At 35.7% G+C, this 14,424-nt stretch overlaps 3 protein-coding genes across 7 annotated transcripts; 1 reads left to right on the top strand and 2 right to left on the bottom strand.

Moving 5' to 3' along the window:
* Positions 1-149: 149 nt before the first annotated feature.
* rhamm (hyaluronan-mediated motility receptor) lies at positions 150-14,421 on the top strand. Of its 2 annotated transcripts, NM_001007564.1 has the most exons (19): positions 197-299; positions 464-675; positions 1,018-1,092; positions 1,182-1,370; positions 1,709-1,786; positions 2,038-2,137; positions 3,127-3,192; positions 3,257-3,408; positions 3,536-3,723; positions 3,783-3,890; positions 11,498-11,568; positions 11,933-12,069; positions 12,132-12,250; positions 12,738-12,926; positions 12,979-13,128; positions 13,200-13,310; positions 13,404-13,452; positions 13,744-13,920; positions 14,068-14,416. In NM_001007564.1, exons 1-19 carry the CDS (start codon positions 254-256, stop codon positions 14,188-14,190), a joined length of 2,340 nt encoding a protein of 779 aa, NP_001007565.1. In that variant the 5' UTR covers positions 197-253; the 3' UTR covers positions 14,191-14,416. The 2 variants fall into 2 exon arrangements, with proteins under 2 accessions (XP_026695358.1, NP_001007565.1); XM_026839557.1 differs by lacking the exon at positions 13,200-13,310 and having other exon boundaries at positions 150-299; positions 14,068-14,421.
* LOC108951040 lies at positions 3,897-7,279 on the bottom strand. 3 transcript variants are annotated; one of them, XM_026840544.1, is made up of 10 exons: positions 6,545-7,279; positions 6,196-6,425; positions 5,846-6,047; positions 5,598-5,727; positions 5,423-5,542; positions 4,915-5,088; positions 4,630-4,765; positions 4,401-4,548; positions 4,194-4,336; positions 3,897-4,035 (listed from the first exon to the last, which is right to left on the bottom strand). In XM_026840544.1, exons 2-10 carry the CDS (start codon positions 6,420-6,422, stop codon positions 3,951-3,953), a joined length of 1,365 nt encoding a protein of 454 aa, XP_026696345.1. In that variant the 5' UTR covers positions 6,423-6,425; positions 6,545-7,279; the 3' UTR covers positions 3,897-3,950. The 3 variants fall into 3 exon arrangements, with proteins under 3 accessions (XP_026696345.1, XP_026696346.1, XP_026696344.1); XM_026840545.1 differs by having other exon boundaries at positions 4,401-4,545; positions 6,196-7,279; XM_026840543.1 differs by having other exon boundaries at positions 6,196-7,279.
* On the bottom strand, positions 7,332-11,433 carry LOC100182559. Of its 2 annotated transcripts, none has more exons than XM_026840542.1 (9): positions 10,367-10,834; positions 10,055-10,299; positions 9,828-9,925; positions 9,420-9,562; positions 9,167-9,366; positions 8,811-8,971; positions 8,647-8,751; positions 8,231-8,395; positions 7,332-7,969 (listed from the first exon to the last, which is right to left on the bottom strand). In XM_026840542.1, the coding sequence occupies exons 1-9, from the start codon at positions 10,402-10,404 to the stop codon at positions 7,613-7,615; spliced, it is 1,512 nt and encodes a 503-aa protein (XP_026696343.1). In that variant the 5' UTR covers positions 10,405-10,834; the 3' UTR covers positions 7,332-7,612. The 2 variants fall into 2 exon arrangements, with proteins under 2 accessions (XP_026696343.1, XP_002128428.2); XM_002128392.5 differs by lacking the exon at positions 10,367-10,834 and adding an exon at positions 11,342-11,433 and having other exon boundaries at positions 7,572-7,969.
* Positions 14,422-14,424: the final 3 nt, after the last annotated feature.

Below are 14,424 nucleotides of genomic sequence, written 5' to 3' on the forward strand. Positions count from 1 at the left end.
TGTTTTTTTCTTTTTCATTAGGGGACGAATTAGTTTTACTAGATTTCTATTAGGATACATAGTGCGGGAAAAACCCTAATTTAAATAACCAAACAAACAGTTTAAATTTTTACTGGAATCGCTATTTTGTATTTTATATTGAAAAGGTTCTCGTTTTAAAAATACGTGTTTTAATGTTTTAAGTTTTAGGTTAAATTTAACGTTAAAGATTTAGGAATTATCAACGTTCAGTTGGCGTTGTTTCTCCAATAAAATGTCTTTTCCTAGAGCGGCATTAAAAAGATTTAATGAAGCGAAAGGTAACGTTATGTTTAAAGTATTATAAAGGCAATATCATACATATAGGATTGGATTTTTAATAAGTGAACTACCGAAGTAACAAGGCAGTAAAGTTATTTTTAATTGGCCTTTGGTTCTACACACAATTGCAGCAATATATTTTTAAACAAATCATTTTACATAGATTCTGGCCCTCCTCCTGGCCACTACACCGTAAAACAGCCAGAAAAGAACCTTGGAACATTTAAATTTGAGCATGCTGGTGAAAGATTTAAATCAATGGAGTCAATTCCAGATGAAAGTGTACAAGCTGATAATAATACTTTCACAGCTCCTGTTCCCCCAATAACTAACAGCAAGAAAAAGTTAAACTTTTCTGGCTCAGAAAATAAAAAGGTGTCTTATACTTTATGGGTCATTTTTAATATTTGCCTTTATTTTTTTTGTTTGAATGTCAATCTGCAGAGTATGGCAGTTCCTGACGAGATCTCGCGTTTGCAAGAGTGTGCAAAGCATGTACATTTTTCAGCCACGTTAAGAAATGTCATTCAATTTATTACGAATTTTTTTCTTTGTTCAATTGGTTGGCATGCGCGGGACAAATTCTCACCACCAATGGTTTTGTAAACAAAATCGCTTGTGCACATGCCATACTCTGCAGACTGGTTTAAATGTATATTATTAACTTGTTTAATATTTGCATATTTTTTGTTTGAAAGTATATTATTAACTTGACAGCCAGAAAAAAGAAGAACACCAGTGAAAAGTTCACCTAATGTTGTTTCAAAAGAAAAGCAAGCCTATGAAAGGGAGGTTCGTGAAATAACTAAACAACTAAAAATTCAACTCTAAATTTCCCTAATTAGACTTCAGTGTTCAATTAAACTCTTTTTTCTCTGTAGATTCGTCAGCTGTTACAGCAGTGTAGTGACAGGGAAGCCGACATCAAACGTCATAAACTTGAAATCCAGCGGTTTGAGGGAAAAGTTAGCATTCTAACCAAGGATAAGATTTCACTTGAAAGCAATACAAGCCTTATGGAGAAAAGTATAGCAGCACTGACTAAGAAAAATGAGTTTCTTATAGCTCAGGTAATATATGAGATTGTGAACTTGGGTAGTATGTTTATTATTTAACTATTTTGTCTATACTTGAAACTCACCTCATCTTTCATTCACAACACATGCTCCTAAAAGTCGCAGATGCTGCTGTTTTATTGTTTACAAAAGCTTTGAGGCAAAAGTCACAAACGTTTCCATTGGCAACCTTGTGCTGTTTTCCAGAGCTGAGTAAATTAAGTGAATAATATTATGACAATGACAGATAACTAAAATGCAGCTTTTTGTATACAATTGTTTAGGAAATTATATAACTTTGGTGTTTCTTACATATATTCCGGGAGAATCTGTTTAACTATTTTTAATTTCAGTGTGAAAAAGAGAAGAAAAAGGAAAACAGTGAGTTGGACCTTAAAAAACTAAAAACTCAAATTTTGTCAATGAAGCAGGTGAATGAATAAATAATAGGGTTTTATTTATTTAGGCCCGCATTGTGGCAGGACTGGCAGCAATATTCTATGGTTTTACACCTCACGCCTGCTTATGGGTTACCATATATGTGTAACGAGTCTCGATTCCATATCCTTTGGGCTAGAGGCAGCTGTTTTACCCACTGCCATGGCGCCTAAGGTGTGCAACAAAATTGTACATAATATATTTCTTAATTTCTATATTGCTAAAGTTTTGTTTTACTTGCCAGCAAAGTGATAGAGACAAAATGAAAATTGCCAACTTGGAGGCGGACCTGGATGCTGCTAGGTCAAGGATTATGGCTTTGCGAGATGCAAACAAAGTGTTAGGTCAGTGCAGTATTATAACTGTTAAACAGACATGCAGCTAACATTTTATTAAGCTTTTTAGGCATTGGCTTAATTTTTTTAAAAACAAAAAGGTTGCCCAAATAAGTTACAATTTTAGTTTCACAACCTTTTCTACCGATGCTTTCTTAACAAACATTAAATGTATTCATATTCAATCACATTGAGTTAAGAAGGCAGGCCTATATCCAGGAATTAATAAAGGGAGGGCATCACTTTTGAGAAAATGTAAATTATAGTGGTTAATATTAATAATAATAATATTATACAAGCTACATTGCCACTTACTTAGTAAATAACTCTTGTATACTGGAGTAAAAACAATCCTTTCTTCTCTGTTCCAAAGAACAGCGTTTTTGACTTTCAACTAGTTATTTCCTGTGTGGTTATGGCTGAGAATTACTGTACACTAACAGCCTACTTCAATCAAAGCACGATTGTAATAAGGACTTGTCACAGTGCAAATTCAAATTCCGCTATGGCAGATATCAGATGTTTATATTATCGTTTACCAAGCACGACCAAACTTCTGCGCATAGGTTACCAGATGTCAGTTTAATAAGACAGCCCGATAACAAACAGAGGCAACCCACACTCTACACACTATATAATGTATATATGTAAAATGTAAAACCAATAAAAATGATGATGATGTCTAGAAATATCACTGCACAACAAAATGTGACAATGCTTTTATTTTACCCCTGCAATACTAGTAGTAATTGTTATTCACATGCAAATAATTGTCACGCTTACAATGAGTGATTTGTATGCAAGTAATCGCAATGTAATACTCTCTGCTTTATTGATTGGAATAAGATCGAGTACCAGCTTAAGTGTTGAATATGAGTACGCGTGCGCTATGGCTATATACTATAAATTCTATAGTTTGCACTCAAAAAAAGTCTGCTGTTTGCACTTAAATAAATTTTGTAGTATGCACGCTAAATTTGAATTTCGTTTTATTTCAGAGCAACTAAACCTTGAAATTGAAAAGCATGGAAGTGATGTATCCGTGCAGGTGGAAAGATTACAAGGTTTAAACTATGAAGGGATGTTGATGGTTTTAAATTGATTTTTAACTTTGTGAATCTTCCTCAGGATTGGTGGATAAACTCAGAGAAGAAAACGCTCGACTTCAGGATGAAGGAGAAGATACTAAATTAAAGCTCACAGAGATTCAAGAAGAGTTTAATGAAAAACTACAGTGTGTGCTCCAAGAACGTATGAAGGAATGTGAAAATAAGACACAGGTTGTTAGAGTTGAAATGGCTTTGAATGTGTGAGGTTTTAAATCTAAACCACATGATTTTGATTTTTGTTGGGAAAACATTGATTGGTTGCATCTGGTTTTTATTAATTTAATTTTTTTAACCATAGGCTGCCAATAAGCAAGTTGCAGAATTGCAAACCAACATACAAGATGCAGATGCAAAGCTTGAGGAATTGTCAGAAACAGTGAACTTATTGCAGTGTGAAAAGTCTGACATGCATGCAGTGAATGTAAAGTTGCAACAACATATATCTGAAACTGAACAACGATGTGAAACATTTGCTGCAGAGGAAAGGTTAATTGAGCGTTTTTAAACATTATGAACTTCTATATAAATTGTATGTTTTCCCCTAGTGAGCGAAAAAATGAATTAAAGAAGAGAATTATGGAAGTGGAAACCGCTCAAGTGGAAATTGAAAATCTTCAAAAGGAATTGAAAGAAAACAAGGAGAAGCATGAAAGGTATGTTCTGTTTTTGAATTATATTACTGTATAGTAAAAATGTGCACTGGTAAAGTTAAGTTAGCCTATGATGGCTTGTAGAAGAGTTGACTTGGTTTTATGATGCAAATCTATTAGTTTATCAGGATTTCTTGTGTCGGTTAACCTGTTAAGAAAAGTTTTAGATTGTACTTTAACACAAACAAATTTATATTAGTACAGTGAGTAGGTGGTGTGTGTTAGTGTAGGCATGCTAGTTTAACACTTTATATTAAATGACTCTTATATTAAATGACTCTCACCTAGCATTTAACTAAGTTATACCTGCATTTGTTATAGGGCTGTGTGTTATCACATACTTGTACTGCATTTAGTAGTAGATTCATTGCTGAATTCAATTCGTTCTCTTGTACTGTTACATGAATACCTCTCTCTGGCACCACCATGTGAAAGTTGATCAAGAATTTCTTTTTCAGAATTGAATCTGATTACCTTGAGTTATATTATCGTGTTACATTGTAGCACACTAACCTTTAAATCTTGAAACAAGAAGTTGAACACATCGTGTGCGTGCAACACTCTCACACTCTTTGTTAAGTTTGAATCTTCATTGTTGAGGAACAATCGCCTCATTGTCTCTTTACAAGGTACATTCATGCTCTCCACAGTGGAGCACCTACTTACACAAAGAGTCCAAATTCAATTGTCATGTCTACTGTAACACCCAAGGTCTATATAACAACATATCACAGATGCTCACCATACTTGCATATCAACTGGGAGTTTTAATTCTTTTTCAAGTTTTTCTGCAAGTGCCACCATCAGCTGTGTGCTGTTCGTTTTATCAGGAAAACTTGCTAACACAATCTCATTCTTCACCCTAATACCTTCAGAGTCTGTGTGAAGTTTATTTATTTTTTGATACTAGTCAAGCAGGTTACTTTGTTAAGTTTCATTAAAACATTTTGTATGTATAAAGCCATATGGCATGGATGACAGTATTGAACTAAAAGTGAACTTCATAAGTTATACACCACACACCCACCTAGCATTTTATCTTTTATCTTCTCAAATATTTCGGTCATTTGAACCTCCAAACCAGCACCCACTGTGGTTTTATAAATAAGTCCCGAATCTTGATACACAGATGTGTGGTCATCATAACATTCCACCAACCAACGTCCTTCAATTGGTTTATTTCTTGGTACTTTGTTTACACCTAGCATTTAACTTTGTTAATATTCTATCACTACATACTTAAGATCTTAAAAATAATCTTATTTGTTTTTGCTGAAATCTTAACAAAAAAAAAACTGCTTCTAAGTTTCTACCATTTAACATAAAGCTAAACAATTTTTTGAACTCCTGTTAAAAAATGAACTTTATCCATCCTTAAAGAGTTCAAAAACACCTGAAGTTGGCAATTGGAATAGTGAGAGCATTACGTGTTATTCTTGTATGCATGTATAAATCTAAACACTAACAGCAAGAATTCACTCGTAGTGATGGTTACATTAGTTTACTGCTTACTCCAACACTACATCTTCACTTACCACATCCAATCAAGAGAAATTCTTTATAACAATCAAAATCTAATCCAACACCAGCATTCATGTTTTCCACCAACATAGATCCTTTATTACTCTGATTTGCGACTTCTCCTCCAAGTAAATCTGTTGTGATATCGCAACATAATTTTTCACATACAAACTTACAACATTCTCATACCTGACATCTTGTTTCTTGTATGGAATTGAACAACTTTTTCATTTTGTTTATCCTCCTTTATTTCTGTATTGCATGGGTGGCCTGACTTGACCTCTTTAGGTTTCCTGTTTTTGCTGTTGCTTCTCATTAACTGTGAAATGTATCAACAAAATCCGTTTAAATGCAGTTCATCAGTAGTGTATGCATACGTCATATATGCACTGGTAAGACAATTTTGTTCCAAAGTTAAACTTTCAAGCTTGCATTACCCGTTTCATATCTTGTTCCAGCTTTATCACATATTCATCTTTTGCCGGAGTTGCACCGTTATAATATCCCCCCAAAGTTACCATATTGATTTGAAATGCATTAAGCAACATATAATGTGCCGTCCTGAGCATGGTGTGGTCTAACATAACAGTTAACCCTCTTAGCTTCTCAATGTTACATCTCTCCAGACCTTTAATGTTGCTGTAAAGTTTAGAACAGACGTTAAAGTAGTTTCCAGAACTTTCATATTCGTTTTAATTGAGGAGTGTATTATTCATTAAAGTGGTTGATTTTATACAAATACTGCTGCAAAAAGTATATTGAACAAAAGTCCTTCACTACAAAGTACCTGAAGCAGTCTTTCAATGCTTCCAACAATATTTCTTCCAAATTCAAAACTTGTAATTTAATTCCTGCTCTATGAAGGTTGGTAAGTGCACGCTGGTTGGCATAGTGACAGGGATGTGCGAATGAGATTGCCATTCCTCTACAGTGACTTCCCACTTTTCCACGCAACTGTCGATATACTTGTGTGAAATGCTCCGCACTGATGATGCTTGGACTCTTGTTCACCATTATCTATCAAACAATTCAACTTTTTTAAATGAATTCTCATCACTTGGCTGTTACAAAAAAAACTAACAATTTGGTTTCCACACTTATATTTGTGGTGATTATGTAAAATATCAATTTCCTACCTTTAATGTAAACTCTCCTTTCCACAATAACTTATCATCTGACAGCAAAGCTTTTAATTCTTTTGCAAGTTGAAGCTCTGCATTTTCTCCTTTATTTTCTCCCCCACGATGGACCTTGCTGTAACTGACATAAGGCCAGGTTGTTGAGTAAATAAATGCATTATGCCATTTAAGTTCACTGGAAAAATTGTTTCATTGGTCCGCCATGAAACACATGTAGGTTTTATTATGATCAAAAAGTATCAACACACCTTAGAATTCTATCTTGTTTTAAATCGCACTTTACGACCACCCGTGTAACATCTGCTTGGTTCTTTGTCTCCACAAAATATTCTTTATACTCACGTAAAGATATTGTAGCTGGCTGCACTGATTTCCACATATTACTATGGACAAGCTTAATATTTTAATGTTTCCTTTAACGTATTTGGTACGTTTTAATTGTACATTCTTTCAAATGTACAAATACACCTGTGACTTTCTTTATAGAGTTTTTATCTTAAACCAATACCTTGTATTCCGTGCCTCAAAACTCTTGCCACAGCCCTAACCCTAAATAGTCATATCATATTTATTGTGTCCCTCTGTTTAAAATAGCCCTCTCCTGATTGTAAAGCCTACTACATCAGTTTCCTGGCTGTAAATGATAATTTCATTGATAATTTCATTTACAGCATTACATTATATGTCTGTTGCATAATTCATAGAACAAATTTGCGACATCAATTTATGTTGTGTTAAATTAGCCTATTTATGACATGAAAATTTCATGGTACTGATCACAGGACAATGTGTTGGTGAATTTTATTAAGTGCGTATTTAAAAATGATAATGGATAATGTGTGTTGGTAAAGGAAGAAATTCTTACAAATATTACAAAAGTGGAAGTATAAAGTGACACAACAGTTCTAAACACGCTGAAATAAACATTGTAAAAGAATAAACACGGCGCAGTTACAAATGCATCATTTTACAAATTCCCTTTTTTATGCAAAACTTTGGTTGTCTGTATAGGTTTAAAAAATAATAAAACAGACCCTATTTGGTAAAATTCTAAAACAACTTCTATTATAAAGCTAAGTTTGCAGCTTCTGCATATCTGTCGTCAAAGTTCCCATTCATTGAATGCTCTGTGCCATCAATGTGTATTCTGATTGCTTTGTTCACCAATCCAAGGGCAGAAGAAAGGGCCGATTTATCCAACCTTACTACTGCTCTCCCATCGTACTCCAACCTCCCAAGCAGCTTGAAGTTGTCCTCCACATCCTCTAGCATGTCAAGGAGGATATCTTGAAGATGCATGCACTCGGCAGTGGTGTGTGTTCCATCCTCTTCATGTAATGATGACGGGGAAGCTATGGATGAATTTGGAGAAACAGTTGCTGACTCATCCATTGCATATCTAATAGAAGATTCAACTCGAACCTGAAAATATGAAACATTTTTTTAACTTTCATACCTGTATGCCAACCTTCTTAAATTGTGTCTTTGTCTATTATAAAGATTATTAAGTTTAGCAAGACACCTGATAAGCCAACCTCTCTTGCACCACCTTAAAATTTGTAAACGGCAACAACACGGGTGTCAACAATATGTAAAACAGGATTTTTGTAAAACGGCAACAAAATGGTCTTGCAGCCAAACATGACACATGTTAAGCCAACCTTCCTTGTATTATCTACTTACTCTTTGCAATCCTGCATCCTGTATTCTCTCCATCAGATCATGTTGTAATCTTCGCAGAGATGCACAGAATCCCATGCGATCCGGGTACTCACTAATGACGACCATAATCTGTATCACGATCTCTCTGTGATTCGCTAATTCATGAAGAGTCACGTTATCCCCAACCTTTGAAAAAAAAATTATGTAATACAGGACAATTAAAGTTGTATATGCACATTTTGTTCTATATCAATATTACAACCAATGGGTAAATTTGTGCCCGGGTAAAATAAATTACTTTACATTCCCCCCTCTAAAAACTAAAAATTTGAATGTTAAAGCCACTGATGTTGAGTTAAAACAGGGTATGGAAATATAAGGTATTGTGTGTTTCATGGTTTATTTTGACCATGTATCATAAGTAAAATAATGCTCACCAATTTCCACAAGTGATTTGCCATAAGATGAACTTTGTTTTGATTAGATTTGCCATTATTCTCACTACCTTCCATGGAGTAAACCTTCTCAAATAAAGATTCTTCCTGAAAAAGAACATTAAAAATGTGTCTGTTGAAATTGATGCAAACCATCTATGGGTTACCTGTGTAATTCCTTCTCCTTGTTTCCTTAAGTTGACTTTAAATTTGGCCCAAATTTCGTCAGAATTTTGTAAAAGAAAATAATCCCTGTAAGTGTTGAGAGAAAAGCCGGTCATTTCTTCTTGTTGACTTGCTTTCTGGATTGCTACTCCATTCTGATAGCCTAAAAACGAAAATAGCCTAGTCAGGATGTTCATAGATTAGTAATTAAGCATTCAGTTGCCTTGTTTTACAGGATTGTAATAAACAAAATATTTATTTCTGCTTTGGCATGCTACGGTATTTAATTGGTTTTGCATTTAATTCCTAATTGATAAGGTTTATTTATGTTTAGAGTTGGAAAATATTTCATATTCACCTAATATTTCCTGCAGTCTTCTGTTGTGTTCATTGTAATAACCATCGTTATCTACAACTAACACATCTTGAAAGTTTGAAATTGCTCGCCTAAGTGTTTGCGCATCAAGGGTCAGTGTTCCCCGACAAGTTTCAAGTTGATCTAGGGACTCCAGACTGTCACTGAGGTCACCCATCATGCAGTTGATTACTTGTTGAAAACTAAATGAATCAGTGTTAAAAATTTCTTTGAAAAATTTGAAAAATTTCCAAACCTCAGAATTTTCAGTTTGACTCCTTTTTCATAAAGATTATGCAAACCTTCTCTGTTAAACTTGTTGTCCCATGAAAATGGTTGCACGAATGAGAAATTGATATTCACTTTAATTGAATGCTTCTTACAGTATTCAAGAAACCCCTGAAACAAAACAATTGCTATCTCATTGCTGCTGTATCAACATATGTTAGATAGTGGATTGGGGGAAGATGGGCATCTTTTCATTTTATTTTCCCGTCCCATTTGGTAGTAAACAAAGACCATTCAAAGAATTATAAAACTATATTCTCATAACTTCCATATACCGTTGTTAATTGTTTAAAACGCGATCAGGATACTTTAATATTATGTGCTAAAGGTGCCCCATCTTCCCCCACACCACTATATATTGTTTAACTCAACCCACTTGAAGTTGTTCAGCTCCTGCATTGCTTGGACTTCTGCTTGACATCAGTTCAACTGTAACTGATGAATGATCCACCAACCCACCTTCCCTGTGGCCTCCTGTACCAATAACTTGTTGGTCAAACTCAAGATCATTCATGCAAGATTATCAAATTTAACCTATGCCTAATGTTTTATTATCTCTTCCTTCAATCAAGCATATGTTTTATTAATTTTACCCCAAATTACCTGTCATATCTTTGGTGAAGCAGTTGAACGGGTCCAAACTTTTCCCACCAATTATCTTCCTTGCATAGATCATGTTTTCGGATCCGCTTTTCTCCGATTGGTAAACAGTTGCCACGAGAAGGCAACCTTTTGCTTTTTCATTCTGTTGTTTCTCACCAGGACAGAGGAAGTAGTTGAGATATTCCTCAAGAGTTAAGCTGGCTGTCATCGCCTTAGCTTGCTTTGCTTTATGATGCTTTCCGTCTCTGTCAAACAAACCATACACGTCAGAAGTTTACCAGTTAATCATTACACCTTTTGTCTTGTCTGGACCTTGTGTTCTTATTCATATTGAACAACGACAATCCCATTCACGTTTCTCGCCTCGCTTTTGAATCGCCGCGCGCACTAACCGTTCGCCAACTATTTCTAACCCGGCGTGTCTTGTCGTGCTGTCTCTTTTACAGCCACGATCCATTCACAAAAGCATAACCTAGTTATATTCCACGGTCCACGCACAAAAGGCATCGCGAGAACCGATTGTTTGTTGACCGCATTTCGCGTCGGCATTCACAATAACCGTTTGTGACGTCCAACTCGCAAACCGTCGGTTCAAACCTAAAATTTCAGGCAAACAACCTCATGTCACGTATATACCCCAAGCTAAACCAATATCGGCGCTATGCCTGTACTATAATTAAAATCACACGACGTCTTATGCCTTTCGTTACTTATAAAATATTAACAACTATTACTACACGCTCATGTTATGTAATCTCAACCTATCAGACATCGCTATCACCACAACACGAACCGCCACAACTTTTACCAGCGCTCTTATCATGCGAACAAACATAGCAACCTTCGTCCCACCAACAGTGATCCCTGACGATCGCCGCTTCAAGTGCGGTAGCTCATTGTCTGTTGCATCTTTTAAATAAAAACATTTCGATCGAAGCCGCAATATTCCGCACACTACACAACAGACCGGTTTCTCTCCACTCGACCGCTTAATACTTAAATTCATATGAAACCCACCAGGGAACTGTTTTATGTTGGCACTATGTGGTTAATATTTGTCGATGACGTCATAGGCGTCCCGCTGTAGGAATAATAACACGAAAGCGAATCAGATTTTCGCGAAACTTGTTGGAATGTTGATGTACATTCCTTACAAGTTACAACTTATGTTGGTACACCTGACACATGGCATCGCCATAATCAAACCACAGACAGTTTACATGGTCGCTAGTGGCCACTATTTATCACTTTACAACTAAAAACATAATGGTAAACATTGAGACTTACCTATTTCGATCCATGGTACTTGCTTTAGTTGTGGCAAGTTAAAATAAACAGGATACTTACGGAGTGCCAAGAATTCGGACCGTCTGCTATTTTTCCCTTTTTTTCGGCGAGATTCAGCTCCGTTTGTTTTGTTTTTATTGAATGTTTTGCTTGCAGCGTTTTGAAGGAGACTGACGAAAGACGCGCCGAAGCACTTGAAGAATCAAGGGCTCTGAATAAGAAGCTAGGTTTGAAATTACGTCATATGACGATTTATTATGAATATAAACCTATATAAAATGTTGCTAAAGCAATACTTCCATTTCCCACCGTTAAGTTATTTTAGTCGCCAACAAACGTCTTATGAGCCTATGACGCGTATTATTATATATTACTGTGGGGTAATATGGGACTCCGTTAGCATCTAAATCCCATATTCCCTGATCGTGTTGTATCCGATTAACAGGGTCATTCTAGAGTCGCTGGGCAACGGTCAGATAATTCTTTAAATATTGTTTGGTAATGCGACAAGAATACAGTATAAAAACATGTCCCATTCTACCCAACTCTATTATAATAATAAACTGTGCACGCTAAGGTGATGCTTTACAGATGCATTGGCGAAATGTGAAGCCGAATTGTCGCAAGAAGTTTCCAACAAAACTTCCGAAACCGAACAACTTCGTGGGCAGCTTGAGTCGGTGACGTCATCTAAGAACGATTTAGCCCAAGAGGTGGAAACTATAAAAGTATGTGGCGTCAGGGGAGAAGTTTTAAACTGAAATTGCAGGTTTTAAAGTATTTTTTGTAGAAAGAGCTTGGCTTGCTGCGTGCGGACCACATGGAAAAATCAAAAAAGCTAAACGAAGTGGAAACAGAGAAGAAAACGTTGATGGAACAGTTGGATGATAATAAACATCAACTTGAAAGGTAGAAGGTTGCGTCATTAGTAGTTCTCCGTTGTGACGTAATAATAGGAATATTACGTTATTTGTAGTTCTCCGTTGTGACGTAATAATAGAAATATTACGTCATTAGTAGTTCTCCGTTGTGACGTAATAATAGGAATATTACGTCATTAGTAGTTCTCCGTTGTGACGTAATAATAGAAATATTACGTCGTTAGTAGTTCTCCGTTGTGACGTAATAATAGGAATATTACGTGAGTAGTAGTTCTCCGTTATGACGTAATAATAGGAATATTACTTCATTAGTAATCCTCCGTTGTGACGTAAGAATAAGAACATTACGTCATTAGTAGTTCTCCGTTTTGACGTAATAATAGGAATATTACGTCATTAGTAGTTCTTCGTTGTGACGTAATAATAGGAATATTACGTCATTAGTAGTTCTCCGTTATGGCGTAATAATAAGAATATTACGTCATTAGTAATCCTCCGTTGTGACGTAATAATAGACACAAGGAAGCGTCAATGACGTCTGAGGCGAAATATCTCGATTTGGAAAAGCAGTTTGCATCAGCTAATCAGAATGCTATGGCGATAAAAATGCGGGAGGAGAAGTTGAGATTGGAGGTGGAGGATGCAAGGATGACATGGAAGCAGGAAGAGGAAGGGCATCATGAGAAACTCAAGGAGTTTACAAGGTGGGTGTTTGCTTGTGAGTCGAGTTTAAATTCACCCGTATCCCTTCCGCAGGAGGATTTTGGACACGCAGAAAAAACTGAACCAGCGTGAAAATGAAGTGAAAACTTTAACAGAAGAATTAGTGAGCATTAAGAGAGCTATGGATGATTTGAATGATAAATCCAATGAACAATGTCGAAACTCGGAAGTTGAAATATCAAGGTAAATTCACTCTCTTTTTTTGAAAACAGAAATGGAGAAATTACAATTTTATTAATTTTGATTTGGTGTAGTTTGAAAGCTAAAAACGAGCAACTTGAGTGTGACGTCACAAAGCTGACCGAAGGAATTAACGAGCTGAAGGAGGCGGTAGAAAGCAAGGGAAATGCGGACGAAACAGAAAAGTTTGTAGTTATTCTTAGTGTTTAAGTTTTATGAATTTTAAGACGAACTTTTTGTTTCCACAAAACGCCAAATATTTGTTGTATATTTTGCAGATGGAAGACATTGTATGAGGAGTTATTGGAGAAAGTGAAGCCTTTCCAGGTAAGTTGTAGAAGTTTGCGGTTTACTCATCTTTTTTGGCTTCGATTTTCTTTACTTCAAGACACGACCTACTATTACAACCAGGTGTTTGTTATAGAAAAAACTGATTTTATTTGTAAGTGTACGACGGCTGTGGTCACAGATGCGTCATTATAACGTAAGTGTTTCTAACAAACCTAACCCCAATAGCCTATAGATATTGACGATTAGACTTGGGTGAAAATAAACTAAATGTTAAAGGAGGAAAAACAGGCTTTAGGGATACCAATGTTACTTTGTATTTATACTCAGGGTCAGCTTGACGCCTACTCAGCAGAGAAAGCGATGCTTTTGTCCGAAACATCTGCTGCTCAAGCTGAAACTACTAGACTTGGTCTAAAGTATGCGGAGTTACTTGGCCATCAGAACCAACGGCAGAAAATTAAACATATCGTGAAAATCAAGGAAGAAAGTGTTGCATTGAAACAGGTGTGATGGCAATTCGTTGCAGTTTGATATATACTGACTGATAATTTGTTTTCTTTATAGATATTTCTTTGATTATTGTTTGTACTATCAAATATCAAATAGTTGAGTTCAAAACTTAAAAATAAGACGTAATGTTTTTCCGTATAGGAAAACACAAAATTGCGAAACCAAGTATCTCTGCTGACGAAGCAAGTCGTAAAATCCCGTAAACCTGTGTTCGACCCTGCTACTGCATTTCAACATCATAAAGAGAACGCCAACCCCAACTAAAGGCCTTTTTGATTTAAAGTAATTTATCGATTTTATTTTTTACTTGGATATCGCAGAGCGTCTGCAATAGTATTTTGCGTTGTCGTTTTCATGCTGGCTCAGTATGTTTGTTATTGCCGATACGAGCAATTTTTTTGCTGATTTTATTCGTTTTGCTGTTACAAATCATTTGTATTATTAACCGATGCTTGCGAGACGACACTCAAATAAATTTACTTTAAATTAACAGTCTGA

Source organism: Ciona intestinalis, chromosome 2, assembly GCF_000224145.3.
Source record: "Ciona intestinalis chromosome 2, KH, whole genome shotgun sequence".
NCBI lineage: Eukaryota > Metazoa > Chordata > Ascidiacea > Phlebobranchia > Cionidae > Ciona > Ciona intestinalis.